Source organism: Heterodontus francisci, chromosome 10 (genome assembly GCF_036365525.1).
Source record: "Heterodontus francisci isolate sHetFra1 chromosome 10, sHetFra1.hap1, whole genome shotgun sequence".
Lineage (NCBI taxonomy): Eukaryota > Metazoa > Chordata > Chondrichthyes > Heterodontiformes > Heterodontidae > Heterodontus > Heterodontus francisci.
This window is the reverse complement of record NC_090380.1, coordinates 87088344-87104266: the sequence shown is the minus strand read 5'-3', so window position 1 is coordinate 87104266 and position 15923 is coordinate 87088344. Positions and strand designations below refer to the sequence as shown.

The 15923-nt window shown below is 41.0% G+C and overlaps 2 protein-coding genes across 3 annotated transcripts in view; one reads left to right on the top strand and one right to left on the bottom strand.

Moving 5' to 3' along the window:
- On the bottom strand, positions 1–8778 carry rpl24 (ribosomal protein L24). The gene is made up of 6 exons (XM_068040943.1): positions 8728–8778; positions 8525–8600; positions 6219–6329; positions 3276–3412; positions 2937–3000; positions 1–128 (listed from the first exon to the last, which is right to left on the bottom strand). Exons 1-6 carry the CDS (start codon positions 8730–8732, stop codon positions 48–50), a joined length of 474 nt encoding a protein of 157 aa, XP_067897044.1. The 5' UTR covers positions 8733–8778; the 3' UTR covers positions 1–47.
- A 111-nt stretch (positions 8779–8889) lies between these two features.
- Positions 8890–15923, top strand: part of cep97 (centrosomal protein 97) — a 70937-nt gene continuing 63903 nt past the window's right edge. The window contains exon 1 of one of the 2 annotated variants that reach the window (XM_068040941.1): positions 8890–9025. In XM_068040941.1, the coding sequence (XP_067897042.1) occupies positions 8890–9025 (136 nt within the window). The remainder of the gene's footprint in view (positions 9026–15923) is intronic. The other variant, XM_068040942.1, reaches the window with a different exon arrangement.

Sequence of the window (15923 nt, the reverse complement as noted above, 5' to 3'; positions counted from 1 at the left end):
TGAATTTTATTCAGGCTTTATTTTACATCAACAGTTAATAACAATCTTTAGCGCTTGCCACCAACACGTGGAGCCTGAGTCTTCATTGGCTTAGCAAATTTCTGTTTGGGTGCTGCCTTCTGAGTAGCCTAGAAATACAAAAACATTGCGTGAAAATCATGACACTGATTCCAGAATTACAAAGTATTTACAGCACAACCAGATGAGAAAGAGGTCTAGGGTTCCCTTTCAGCCTTCACCTTGTCTTACTGTAAGAGGGTTTTATTTTTAAACACATTTTTTAGCTACCCCTTAGTGAATCCTTGTTCACTGCTTTCCAATTATCAGGCAAAGAAACCAGCACAAACAAGCTTTCTTAGGTTTAAAGCAGAAAAGTGAAATTTTATTAAACTTAAACTCTAATTCGGTTACCGTTTACAGATACACGATGCGCCCATGCATACATGATATACACATGCAGATAGGCATAGAAGAGAGAAGAAATAAAGTGGAAATGTTTGAGGCAAAATCTTAAGAATTGTGACGGGTGTTTGAGCTCACTGTAGAGCCCTTGCTTGTAGGTAGATCTGTTGGGGCCCAGTATTCTACTTAAACCTTGTTCGCTGTAGGAGAATTTTCTCTTTTGGGGCCCATGTGTTTTCAGTGGGTTTTTGGAGTTCCGTGAGAAAGAGATGGGAGCAGACAGACAAGCGGGAGGTCTTCATCAGTCCAGAAGCGTGACTAACTGGTGTGACCACGTCTGTTTGTGGATTGTTTTGGAGCAGGGGATAGCTCCTTGGTTCCCAAACACGGTCTGTTGCTATGCAAAAATATCTTTCCAGACAGGGACTTGGCAACCCCTTGTCACAGGGCTTCTCTTCTTCCCAGCAACAATTTGAAATTTAATGTCCATGTGGCAAAATTAATGTGCCTCATTCTTGACAGGTGGGGGCCTGCACGATAACAGAAACTGGCCATTCGGCCAAAACAAATCCATGCTCCATACGAGTCGCCTCCCACTCCATCAACACATCCATTTATTCTTTTCTTCCTTGTGTTCTCATCTAGCTTCCCCTTAAAATGCATTGATGTTATTTACCACAAGGAGTAATTGAGGCAGAGTGTTCCACTTTCTAACCACTCTCTGGGCAAAGAAGCTTCTCCCGAATTCCCTACTGGATTTATTAGTGACCCTTAGTTCTGGTCTCATCCATTGGTGGAAAGATATTCTCTGTCTACCCTATCATAATCTTAAGGTCATCCCTCAGTCTTTTTTCTAGAGACAAGAATCCCAGCCTGTTCAATCTTTCCAGATGGAAACTATTCCTACTTATTGTTTTCTGTTTGGTAGTCAGCTTGCTATTTATTCTGCTACTTGGCTCTTGACTTTTATTCATGCAGGAATATTAGCATTGCTGGCAAGGCTAGCATTTGTTGCCCATCTCTAAACTCCCTTGTGAAGGTGGGGGTAAGCCACCACAAACCATTTGGTGTAGGTATGCCCATAGTGCTGTTAGGGAGGGAATTCCAGGTTCAAGGCCCAGCGACAGTGAAGGAACAGCAATATAGTTTCAATCAGGACGATGTGGCTTGGAGAACTTGCAAGTGGTCGTGTTCCCAGGTTTAGAAGGTGCTGTCGAATGAGGCTTGTCGAATTGCTGCATTATATCTTGTAGATGGTCCATACCTTTACCACTATGTGCCAATGGTGGAGGGAGTGAATGTTGAATGTGGTGAAAGGGGTGCTGCTCAAGTGGGCTGCTGTGTCCTGGATGATGCAGAGTTTTTGAGTGTTGTTAGAGCTGCACTCATCCAGGCAAGTGGAGAGTATTCCACCACACTCCTGACTTGTGCCTTGTAACGGTGAACAGGCTTTGGGAGGTGAATTACTCCATGTTACAACTTTGGTCACACGGCTACTATATAGTATCATATTGCAGACTTTTTGGAATTTCAAGTTTAGTGTGTGCTGCAGTAACCTTACCTACCCTTTTCTGTTACTTTTTCAAAGAATTCAATAAAGTTGGTCAAGTATGACCTCCCCTTTTGGAAACTGCGCTGACTACTCTTATTTTCAGTTTTGGGATGTTTTCTATTACATCCTTAAGCAGGAATTCCACTATCTTTCCTACGATTGACACTAAGCGAATTGGTCTATAGCTCCCTGGACTTGTGATTTGCCTATATAAAAAGGGATACCCAACATTAGCTGACCACTGCTTAGTTTTTGAATGATTACTTATCTTCCCCTTTCTATATGAAATGTCTATAATGTTTAATCTCTTCTTCCAACGTCATGCAATTCAGAACTACAACCAGGCTTTCAGGCCAGCTAATTTAAAATACAGCTAGATTTTAATTGAAACAGTCCAATTATGCCACATGCAGTAATTTTAATTGACACCCAAAGTCCAATCCATATCACAATACCCAAAAACATAACCAGTTAAAAAATTCCTCTCCTTCCATTGTACTGTAGGTTTAATTTTAAAGATGACCAAATTCCACACTAAACATCCTGTGTTCTATTGGACAAAATGTCACATGGCTATTGATGTCATGTTTTAATTGCCAGGATATGAAGATTGTAGGTTAAGGTGTGCCCAAAGGTTTATGCTGGTTCTTTTTCTTAGACCTTATTCATAAACAATTCAATTTTTGGTTATAGGAAAGCAGATATAAATGTCACCATCTAAATTACTGGTTTCCACCCTTATTTCCTTTATTTTAAAACACATCTATGAGTTTTAAATAAAGTTAGTTTGTCATGGAGAAATTCCCAAGACATTCATCTTGCACAACTTAACACTTAGACCAATAGTTACATCTTGCTACAACATGAATTCTATTTACATACTTTATATTTAATACTATATTTTTTAAAGACTGAATTCAAAACTATAAACAACTTCCAATTATCAGAACAGTAATTCAAAAAGTTGCATCTGTTTCACTACCTTAGCTGTAACTGCACTGACTTTCTTTGTTGCAGCTTTGGCCTTCTTTGCCTCCTTAGCAGCTCTGTGGAACAGAAGAGAGAGTTAAGTAACATTTTCCCCGCCGCTATTAATACTAGGTGAATTCTGATTTTCACACAAAACAAAATTAACAGCACCTGAACATTACAATGCATTGAATCTGAACCAAACTGGTTATAACTTGTCAAATTTAAAAAGCAAAATGCACATATCTAGGCATGTACAAAATGTTTTAAATTATTTGTATTGTAGTACAAACAACCAATAAACTTTAAAACAGAAAACTCTACTTGGTTATTGCTTCAAAAACATTCCCACCTGATTGCTTGTTCACGTTGAGCCTTGCGCACCTCAGGCTTCTGATTCCTCTTAGCCATAATTTCAGCCAGAGAGGCACCGGTAATAGCCCGTTGGAACTTCACTGCACGACGGGAGCGCTTTTTCTGAATCTCTTCCTGAAAGGGGGAAAAAAAGGAATGAATTGTGTCGAACTGGCTTTAGCCTCATCATTTCAAATTCCAAACTGAGCAAATTCAGTTCTGATTAAACATGATCATAACCTAAACGATGACACAAATAGCCATAGGTTCTGAACGCTTTGTGGTTTGCATTTCTGAAACTATATGATTTGAGTCAAGATATTATAGAAGGAATATATTCCAGGCCCTACAATGCCATGGTCCCTATTTTACAATGAATTGCACCAACGACCTCAAACCATTTTAAGATGCATATACTCAGGAATAAAGCTATGCAAGGAGTATTATTTGAACAAAGAAGGATGCATGGCTCTACAAAGCATGGAGTCAGCTCTCCAATACTATGATAAGAAGCCAGTTCACACTACATAATTGTTAATTCTTGACATCCCAAGAATGAAGAGAAACAGCTGAAAATGCTGGATACTGCAAAGGCTATGGGGTCCTGACAACTTTCTGGGAATAGTACTGAAGACTTGTACTCCAGAACTAGCTGTGCCCCTAGCCAAGCTGTTCCAGTACAGTTACAACACTGACATCTGCCCGGCAATGTGGAAAATTGCCCAAGTGTGTCCTGTGCACAAAAAAAACAGGACAAATCCAACCTGGCCAATTACTGCCCTATCAGTTTACTCTCAATCATCAGCAAAGCGATGGAAAAAATAATTGACTGTACTATCAAGCGGCACTTGCTCAGCAATAACCTGCTCCCCAACGCCCAGTTTGAGTTCCGCCAGGGGCACTCAGCTCCTGACCTCATTACAGCCTTTGTCCAAACATGGCCAAAAGAGCTGAAATCCAGAGGTGAGGTGAGAGTGACTGCCCTTGACCTGGGTATGGCATCAAGGAACCCCAGCAAAACTCTAATCAATGGGAATCAGGGGGAAACTTTCCACTGACTGGAATCATGCCTAGCACAAAGAAAGATGGTTGTGGTTGTTGGAAGTCAATCATTTCAGTCCCAGGACATCACTGCAGGAGTCCTCAGAGTAGTATCGTAGGCCCAATCACCTTCAGCTGCTTCGTCAATGCCCTCCTCTCCATCAAAAAGGTCAGAAGTGGGGATGTTTACTGATGATTGGTGCTCAACGTTGAGCACCATTCAGGACTCCTCAGATACTAAAGCAGCCCATATCCAGATGCAGCAAGACCTGGACAACATCTAATCTTGGGCTGATAAGTAGCAGGCAATGACCATCTCAAAAAAGAGAATCTAACCATCATCCCCTGATGTTCAGCATTACCATTGCTGAATCCCCACTATCAACACCCTGGGGGTTACTGTTTGACCAGAAACTGAACTGCAGTAGCTACATAAATACTATGGCTACAACAGCAGATCAGAGGTTGGGAATTCTGAGGCGGGTAATTCACCTCCGATCTTCCCAATGCCTGTCCACTATATACAAGGCACAAGTCAGGAGTGTGATGGGATACTCTCCACTTGCCTGGATGGGTGCCGCTCCAACAACATTCAAGAAGCTCGACACCATCCAGGGCAAAGCAGCCAGCTTGACTGGCACCCCATCCACCACCTTCAACATTTATCCCCTTCACCACCGACACAGTGGCAGCAGTGTGTACCATCTAAAAAATGCACTGCAGCAACTCACCAAGACTCCTTCGACAGCACCATCCAAACCTGAAACCTCTACCACCTAGAAGGACAATGGCAGCAGATGCAGGGGAACACCACCAGCTGCAAGTTCCCCTCCAAGCCACACACCATCCTGACTTGGAACTAGATCACCGTTCCTTCACGGTTGCTGAGTCAAAACAAGGACTACAGCGGTTCAAGGCAGCAGCTCACCACCACCTTCTCCAGGGCAATTAGGGATGGGCAATAAAAGCTGGCCTAGCCAGTGATGCCCACATCCCACAAACGACTAAAAAAAGCATTAGCAAGACAATACCACAGATGTAGTCAACATAACAAAATAATCATCCCAAGTTATTAACTTGATTTTGCCAGCCACTCTTCTTTGGAAAAGATTTAATAGCAGGATGGGGTCTGAGAAACTTGGGTACTGAACAGAAGTTATTTTAAATGTCCCTTTACATCAGCAGAACATTTACAAAATGCATATTTGGGATCAAAAATATCAGGTTCAAATTCTTTTCTCATCACAACCTTTCATATTAATCCGATTTCCAAACTAAAACCAAAATTAGGTGTAACCCAACAACAGAATACCAAAAGAAACAGTCTCTCCCCTTTAAAAACAACAAACACAGAGTTCATGTAATCGTCCCAAAATGCTGGTCAGGAAACATCAACCTCTTCCTTTAAGATGGCCACTCATTACATTGATCAGTTTCAAAAAACTGGAGCATCAACAACTACTGGATTACTGAACTATGAATCAATTATGAACTATGCAACAACCTAACAAATTCTTAACATGAACAGTTACAATGATTATGTAAGTGCAATTAGACATCATATTCAGTTAAATAAGAAAACTAAACAGTGTTGGCATGAGCAGATACCACTTTTAAAGACAAAAAACAATTAAAAAATACATGCTTTTCATCTGAAGCCTAAAACTGGTGAGCACATTCCAATTTGCAAAGCTCCCTGGGCAGACAACCCAAGGATACTTTTAGTTGAGAATTTCTTTGCGGCTTTAAGGAAACAGAGCTTCACCGTACCAGCAAAACAATACATTGTACATTGCAAAGTACAACACAACATATTGAGTTACACATCACAATATGACAGGAGATAGAGACAGCTACATTCCCTGTCCTCTTGAACCCTAAATGTGGAATTCTCACTTACAGACTGTCCCTTTTTGTGCTTGCGTCTGTACAAGACAGTCCAGTTGATCTGTCGAGGGTTTCTCTTGGAGAGGAAGGCTGACTCACATTTTGAGTTCAGAAACTGGAAAACCTGCAAAGATGAACAAAATTACTAACAAGTTACAGACTTTACCTATGAACAGCCAATTGTGCCATTAGGTTTTTCCAAAAATAACCTTGTTCCTGAAGTGAAGTCAAACAAATTTAATTCCAAATTGCATTCATAAGAATACAGTACAGTGTTACACAGCACGTTATCTGGGATAGATAGATATACTGAAGACCCAATTAAAGATGGCTAATCATAACCTTTCCCCCTTCCAAATCCCCAACTTTTGCCAGGGTCAGTTCTACAGGTGCCAGCTGCCCAGTGTTCACATGAACCTGAAAGGCACAGTCACAACCAAAAGATTTCATTCTCCCCAGATATCCACACAGTTCAGCAAACCATTTTCCCAGTTCACTGAATAATGACTTGCGCAACCCTGACGATTTTCTTCTTCCCAACCCAGATGCTATGGCCAATTGCCTAAGCTAACAGCAAGCAGACCAGAGAGTAAGTGTTAGCCGCAACTCAATGTATAGCATTCTCACCTCTTGAATCAGCCAGAGACTCGCGCACAAAAATCTAGATTGACAAGTTCAGTGCAGTACTGAGCTTGAGGAAATCCAAAGCTGTGCTGCCGACATCCTAATTTTGTGCTCACTAACCTATGCTGCTCCTGGTTAAACAGCACATCGATTTAAAAATTCTCATCCTTGTATTCAAAACCCTCCATGGCCTGGACTTTCCCTATCTCTATAATCTCCTCCAATCCTATAACCAAGATACCTGGACTCCTCTAATTCTGGTCTTTTGAGCATTCCAGATTTACTCATTCCACCATTGGTGACTGTGCCTTCAACTGCAAGCTTAAAGCTCGCAATTCCCTCCCTAAAGCTCTCTGCCCCTTTGCCTCACTTTCCTCCTTTCAGACACTCTTTAAAATCCACACCTGACCAAGCTTTTAGTCATCTGCCCTAATATTTCCTTATGTGGCTCAGTGTCATATTTTGTTCTATAACACCTCTGAAGCACCTTGGGACACTTTATTATGTTAAAGGTGCTATGCAAGGTACCACCTGTCCTCTCCAGGACGTATAAAAGATCCTATGGTACTATTTCAAAGAGCAGTGAGTTATCCCCAGTGTTCTGGCTCGATCAACATCATTAAAACTCAAGACTATCTGGTCATTATCAAAGATGTTAGTGGGAGCTTGCTGGGTTTCCACACTGCAACAGTGACTACAATTCAAAAGTACTTCATTAGTTGTAGAGTGCTTTGGGACAGTCTGTAAATGCAAGTCTTTCTTTCAAATCTGGGATCTTTTAGTCTACTACAGCTTTATACTACTACAAGTAGTGCCTTTAATTAGTGTCTACAAGATCCTTCACAACCTCAGTTTATCCATTAGATCAATACTCAGATGGTTCCTTCTGCCAATACAACCTTAATCTCCATCCAAAACAAACGTTGAGAGAATAAATCAGTAACACAAGTATTCTGAGAAAATACAGAAAAAATACTCCAAGAGTTCCAGCTAGATTGACTGAGAGCCAGTTATTTAAAAAGACTTCGGTCCATTACATGATAATGGCAACTAAACCACTTTAAAAACTTTTGACTAACAATTAAATTTCATACGTTCACTTCGTGAAGCTTTAAATATCACTGGACAGGTACAGAAAATGTAAAATCTACTGTATTAAAAACTTACATAATTGAGAAATGTTAACAGTTTGAGGTTTTTTTAAAAACAAACGAAGTTGTTCGAAAAGCTACCACGTGTATCAAACACCAAGCCAACTACAAAAAGAAGGAACTGAGCGTGAAGGAAACCTAATGTCTCATTGGTACACAAGATTGGATAGAATCAACAACACAGAAACAGGCCATTCGGCCCAACTGGTCCATACTAGTGTTTATAAACTGGGTTTGGGCTCAGTATTTATATTGTTTAAAAATGAGTGACACGCTGACGGCTTGAAAGATCGGACCGTATAGATTGTTAGCAAGAAATCTGATAATTCTGCGAAGCAGCTATTACCCATATCAACTTACATTTCAATGCGACGCGTCCCAAGAAAGTGATGCTAACAACCGGTCATAACCTTAACATCACGCAAATCCACAAATAAATTAAATATTACATCGATTTCTTCTACAGAAACTTTCGCTGGCCAATGCGATCGCTGAGAATCCACGTATTTAAAGCGGAATGACAAGGCTCTACTTGGCTCCTTACCTTCCCATCAATCCTGGCATAGCGCTTCCCATGACCCGGGTATATTTTATACCCACTGAAACTGCACAGTTCGACCCTAAGGAAACAAATAACCAATCATCGTCATTATTTCTACTTAGCAGCTTCATAATATAACAGTGGATGCAATGATTTTACAAGTAAAACAATGGATGGAAACGGATAAGGTTCTGGAAAAGACTCACTTCATGTCGGCAGTTAAGATGGCGTGGGGAAAAAGAAGGATTGTGGGTAAGGCCGTTACATAACCGAAGAAAAATTAATAAAACAAACCACCGTTAGAAAATTAAAACAGCTACATATTTTTGGAATAAAAATTAAATGAATTGTTTTGTTGAAAAGTTAGGATGAATTTTATTTGTGCAATTACAACAGCCAATCAGCGAGTCCAGCGGTTGCTTGGCGTTAAGCACGCGGGAAGTTGCTACGTAATGGCGGCTTTGAAGGAAGGGGTTTTGGGGATGACGGTTAACGCACTCGAAAGTAGGTGCTTATTTGTAAACTAAGCATCACAAATTAATTGTCGGATTACACTGAGACGCTGCTATTTTATGTAGTCTTTGTTATGCCTTTCCTGAAATACACAGTGACAGGGTAATGGCGACACTGTCCGAGGATGCTCACGGACCTTGTAGTCTGGAGGTTGTAGTTGTGTAACTGTCGCATTGTTGTGGGGGTGAAGGGGATGGTCAATGCCTTGTAACTACAATTCACAGAACAGCAAGCACATAATGCTACTACTACACTTTTATAACCGATTCTTTCCCCCCCCAAATTTAGACAATCCCCCAGAGTTTTCTTTTGTTTTATATTTATAATCTAATAGTTATAATTTGAGTGTGTTCAAATCAGTGCTAGTCTTGTTTACCATCCAACAGCAGATTACAGAGGATGCAGCGCAGAAACGGGTCATTTGGCCCAAACATGCCATGCCAGCACTGATGCGCCACTTTCCTCATCTAACTCTATCAGCATAATAAAAACAAGAAATATTGGAACCACTCAGCAGGTCTGGCAGCATCTGTGGAAAGAGAAGCAGAGTTAACGTTTCGGGTCAGTGACCCTTCTTTGGAACTGCTAATCAGCATAATCCTCTATTTCCCTCATGTTTATCTAGCCTCCCATTAAATGCATCTATCCAATGCTTTTCAACCACTCCTTGTGGTAGTGAGTTCCATATTCTCTCAACTCTGGGTTGAGAGATTTATTCTGAATTTCCTATTGGATTTCTTGGTGACTGTCTTACATTGGTGGCCTCTAGTTTTGCTGTTCCCCACAAGTAGAAACATACTGTGACTACTCTATCAAAACCTTTCATAATTTTAAAGGTCTCTATTAGGTCACCCCTCAGCCTTCTCTTTTCATCCTCTGCAGGTCTGCACCCACATTTCTGGTAACATCCTTGTAAATCTTTTTTGTACCTCTCCTGTGCCTCTTTTTTTTTAATATGGTGACCAAAATTGTACGTAGTACTACAGGTGTGGCCCAGCCAAGGTTTGCTACAGGTTTAGGATAACTTTACTTTTCATTTCTATCCCTCTAGAAATAAGCCCTCGTGCTTGGTTTGCCTTTTTATGGCCTTGTTGGCCTGTGTTGCTACTTTGTGTGCTTTGTACTCCCAGATCCCTTTGCTCCTCTTTCCCATTTACATTCTTATTTTCTAAGTAATATGGAACCTCCTTACTTTTCTTGCCAAAATGTAATACTTTGCATTTATTCATGTTGAAATTCATTTGCCAACTATATGCCCATTCTGCAAGTTTAATATCATGTAATTTGTTGCAGTCTTCCTCAGTTTTGACTTGAATTTGAGAAAGGACTTGCATTTGTATAGTGCCTTTTACAACCTCAACATGTCCCAAAACATTTTATACCCAATGAAGTACTTTCAATGTAGTCGCTGCTGTAATATGAGAAACACAGGCAACCAACATGGCACAGCAAGCTCTCTCAAACAGCAATGTGATAATGATCAGATAATCTGTTTTAGCGATCAAAAACAAAATATGGTGGAAATACTCAATAGGTCAGGCAGCATCTGTGATGAAAGGTCTTCAACCTGAAATGTTAACTTTTTTTCTCTTCACTAATACTGCCTAATCTAAACGTTTTCCAGTATTTTCTGTGTCTGTTTTAAATTTCCAGCATTTAGCAGAATTTTCCTTTTGTTTACTTGTTTTAGCAATGATTGAGTGATTAATATTGACGAGGATATACCCTCATCATCTTCGAAATAGTGCTGTGGGATTTTTTATGTCCACCTAAGGAAAGGGCAGATTAGACCTTGGTTTAGCATCCATTTTGAAAGATGGCACCTCTGACAGTACAGCACTCCCTCATTATTGCACTGGAGTGTAATCTTAGATTATGTGCTCAAGTCTCTGAGTGAGACTTGAACCCGCAACTTTCTGACTTGGACAAGAATGCTCCATCTGGTTATCTAGAAGCTTACAGGGTAAGTTAAAACAGAAAAAAAAAGTTTATGAAGATCAGAAAAAACTAAATGCTTTAGAAAACGGAGAGGAATATAGAAAGTGCAGGGGTGAAGTAAAAAAGGAAATGAGAAAAGTCAAGAGAAGACATGAAAAATTATTGGCAGGTAAAATCAAGGAAAATCTGAAGATGTTTTATCAGTACATAAAGAGCAAGAGGATATGACATTTTCAATTTTGAAAATCTGTGTTTGGCATCTCCTAATCACAACTTGTGTATTTACTATTCTTAAAATGAAATGTTTGCTTTTACATTTCGTCTTTGATCTGCACTGTGGGCTTTGGCCTTGTTTTAAGTGTTCTAATTATGTTTAAAAGGGGAGTTACATTTCTTTATTGTAAAAATAACAGTCTTTGAAATGAAAAGAAACATTTCGGTCATTAAAAGCAGATGTCAAATTGATATTTTAAAATAAATGTAATCTGTTGCACCATCTTTTAAAATTCTATTCACCATCTTTTAAAATTCTATTACCTTGCTAGATGCCACTTACGAGGAATTTCAATTGCAGTGATGTTAATTATAGGGAGTGGCCCTAAATAGTTGCATTGGAAAGAGCAAGTGATGCCACTTCATATGGTCCTAAGGGCTACTCCAGATCCATGTGACACTGGAAAAATGCGCTACTGGGTGCAGATGCAGATTTCTGCACCAGTGGTGTGATTTCCTCGGTTGCATGGCTCTAGACTGACCGTTGGGCTGGTTTGTAATCCTAACCTTAGTTGTTTGCAATTGAAAAGTGGCGCAGTGGTTAGCACTGCAGCCTCACAGCTCCAGCAACCCGGGTTCAGTTCTGGGTACTGCCTGTGCGGAGTTTGCAAGTTCTCCCTGTGACCGCGTGGGTTTCCGCCGGGTGCTCCGGTTTCCTCCCACAGCCAAAGACTTGCAGGTTGATAGGTAAATTGGCCATTGTAAATTGACCCTCGTATAGGTAGGTGGTAGAGTTGAGGGAAGGTGGGGGCGTGGTAGAGAATATGGGATTAATGTAGGATTAGTATAAATAGGTGGTTGATGAGCGGCACAGACTCAGTGGGCTAAAGAGCCTGTTTCGGTGCTGTATCTCTCTGACTCTATGAACTGCTCGATGATGCATTGTGTTACGACCAACCGCTCCAGTCATAGCCCCCAGTCAAAATATACGATTCTGATTGTGGTGGGACCAACGCACTGTTAATTCAATCCCGTCGCTCCACAGATCGGCTAACATATCATTTAAAACTTCCCAAATTAAAGAAAGACCCAGCCAAATTGTACCATCTATTAACCCCCAACTGAGGCTAACCAAACCAGGTGTCTTTAAATCAACAAATTAACTTTTTAATGAGAAAAACTAAATTCTTAAACACTATGAAGATATAAACAACATTTAAAATAGAAAAAAATTAGAGTCCATGCAAATTTACAGTCCAGTGTTGCTTGAAGTCCTCACAGAATATTGCTTGAAGTTCTCAGTCGCCAATGCGGCGAAAAAGGTTCTTCCACTGTACAACAGTCCGTAGTCTAGTTTCAGCAGTAGGTGATGCTTTCCTTCTCCAGCGAATTTCAACAATCAACAACTTGCAAACACTTTCAATAGAATCAATCTGACTTTAGAGTTTTTGAGGAATAAAAGATTGTCACAGTCTAACTTCCCTTCCTTCCATTCAAATTACCAGAGATCTCTGTCTTGGCTTGACTTTTTAGAATTTTGAGAGATAATTAAACAGACTAAAATTTCTCTTCCTTCAGTTTAAATGGTTGAGAGCTCTTTCTTCAGGTGCCAACACCAGCTGTGTCTTCTGTCTGTGTGTTCTGTTAGTCTTCAACTAAAATCCAGTTCAAAACTGAATTGTAACAAATGTAATGCATGAGACTCACTCCCAGTGGCTGTTTCCATGGAATCGTGACTGCACCCTTTCAATCGCAGCTTCCAAATGGCAGTTTCTAAGGCAATGAAAATGCACCTTCCTATAACTCCTGAGGCTTGCTGGTTCTTAAAGCAATACTGGTCCTTTGCAAACCTTAAAGGCAAACCGTATATTCCCCCAAAAAAACTATGGGATCATGACAATTGGAATCTTTGTGTGGAGCCAGAGGAAATGGATGAGGTGCTAAATGAATACTTTGCATCAGTATTCACCAAAGGGAAGGACTTGGTGGATGATGAGCCTAGGGAAGGGAGTGCAGATAGTCTCAGTCATCTCATTATCAAAAAGGAGGAGGTGTTGGGTGTCTTGCAAAGCATTAAGGTAGATAAGTCCCCCAGGCCTGATGGGATCTACCCTAGAATACTGAGGGAGGCAAGGGAAGAAATTGCTGGGGCCTTGACAGAAATCTTTGCATCCTCATTGGCTACAGGTGAGGTCCCAGAGGACTGGAGAATAGCCAATGTTGTTCCTTTGTTTAAGAAGGGTAGCAAGGATAATCCAGGAAATTATAGGCCGGTGAGCCTTACGTCAGTGGTAGGGAAACTATTAGAGAGGATTATTTGGGACAGGATTTGGAAACAAACAAACTTATTAGCGAGAGACAGCATGGTTTTGTGAAGGGGAGGTCGTGTCTTACTAATTTGATTGAGTTTTTTGAGGAAGTGACGAAGATGATTGATGAAAGAAGGGCAGTGGATGTTATCTATATGGACTTTAGTAAAGCCTTTGACAAGGTCCCGCATGGCAGACTGGTACAAAAGGTGAAGTCGCACGGGATCAGAGGTGGGCTGGCTCACAGAACTGGCTCAGTCACAGAAGACAGAGGGATCAGTGGATGGGTGTTTTTCTGAATGGAGGGATGTGATTAGTGGTGTAGCACAGGGATCAGTGCTGGGACCTTTGCTGTTTGTAGTATATATAAATGATTTGGAGGAAAATGTAGCTGGTCAGATTAGGAAGTTTGCGGACGACATAAAGGTTGGTGGAGTTGCGGACAGTGATGAGGATTGTCAGAGGATACAGCAGGATATAGATCGGTTGGAGACTTGGGCGGAGAAATGGCAGATGGAGTTTAATACGGATAAATGTGAGGTAATGCATTTTGGAAGGTCTAATGCAGGTGGGAAGTATACAGTAAATGGCAGAACCCTTAGGATTATTGACAGGCAGAGAGATCTGGGCGTACAGGTCCACAGGTCACTGAAAGTGGCAACGCAGGTGGATAAGGTAGTCAAGAAGGCATACGGCATGCTTGCCTTCATCGGTCGGGGCATAGAGTATAAAAATTGGCAAGTCATGTTGCAGCTGTACAGAACCTTAGTTAGGCCACACTTAGAATATTGCGTGCAATTCTGGTCGCCACACTACCAGAAGGACGTGGAGGCTTTGGAGAGGGTACAGAAGAGGTTTACCAGGATGTTGCTTGGTCTGGAGTGCATTAGCTATGAGGAGAGGTTGGAAAAACTCGGATTGTTTTCACTGGAACGACGGAGGTGGAGGGGCGACATGATAGAGGTTTACAAAGTTATGAGCGGCATGGACAGAGTGGATAGTCAGAAGCTTTTTCCCAGGGTGGAAGAGTCAGTTACTAGGGGACATAGGTTTAAGATGCGAGGAGCAAAGTTTAGAGGGGATGTGCGAGGCAAGTTCTTTACACAGAGGGTGGTGAGTGCCTGGAACTTGCTGCCAGGGGAGGTGGTGGAAGCAGATACGATAGCGACGTTTAAGAGACATCTTGACAAATACATGAATAGGAAGGGAATAGAGGGATATCGGCCCCGGAAGTGCAGAAGGTGTTAGTTTGAGTGGATAGTTAGAAGCTTTTTCCCAGGGTGGAAGAGTCAGTTACTAGGGGACATAGGTTTAAGATGCGAGGAGCAAAGTTTAGAGGGGATGTGCGAGGCAAGTTCTTTGCACAGAGGGTGGTGAGTGCCTGGAACTTGCTGCCAGGGGAGGTGGTGGAAGCAGATACGATAGCGACGTTTAAGAGACATCTTGACAAATACATGAATAGGAAGGGAATAGAGGGATATTGGCCCCGGAAGTGCAGAAGGTGTTAGTTTAGGCAGGCATCAAGATCGGCGCAGGCTTGGAGGGCCGAATGGCCTGTTCCTGTGCTGTACTGTTCTTTGTTCTTTGATATTTAATGTTATTTTTAACAGGCCAACAGGTCCTATTTCACGGTTTCTATGTTGCTATTAAAATTGATGTGTTTTAAAAAGTCAAAGAAATATCTTGTAAGATTGTTATTTTCTGCTATACAAATGAATGCTTTGAATCAAAAGTACACTTTCCTTCCTCTTTGAGCATATTGTATCAACTGTTTAAAACTCACATACAATGTTTTTTTATTCAAACCTTTCTGAATGTGATAACTTGTGCTGAGGAAGGGCATTTTGATGCCAACAGCCTGTCCAAGGAACATTCTTCACATGAGTCAACATTGGAGGACTTCATTGCTGGATCTTTTCTCATCTTATTTGCTAGAAACTGTGCATGAGTCACTTGGGAGTACTGGCTGATTTTATTTTCTTAGTTGAGTCCCTGCATTCCAAATGTCTTCCTGGTAAATTCTCAATTCTATCTTGAAGCCATGTTCTGAAGATGGAGTGCTCAAAATTAAATACAACATTTCAAATGAGATTTGATCGGTGCTCTATAAACTGCAGTCGTGGCTCAAACCTAGAACGTGCCTCAGAATTAATTATCAGTTCAAGCTATACTTTATGATCTGCACATATATAATTTAAACTGACACTTCAGTGCGATGTGCTGCATTATTGAAAGTGACGTTTTTTCCACTGATGCTAAACTGAGGTCCTAACTGCCAGCATACTTTTGAAAAGAAAATAATTTGCTTTTAAACTGTGCTTTGCACACCTGTAGACATCCAAATGTGCTTCACAGCAAATGAAGTACTTTTCAAGTGCAGTCACTTCTATAATGTAGACAAGTGTGGCATGCCAAATTAGGCAGTGAAA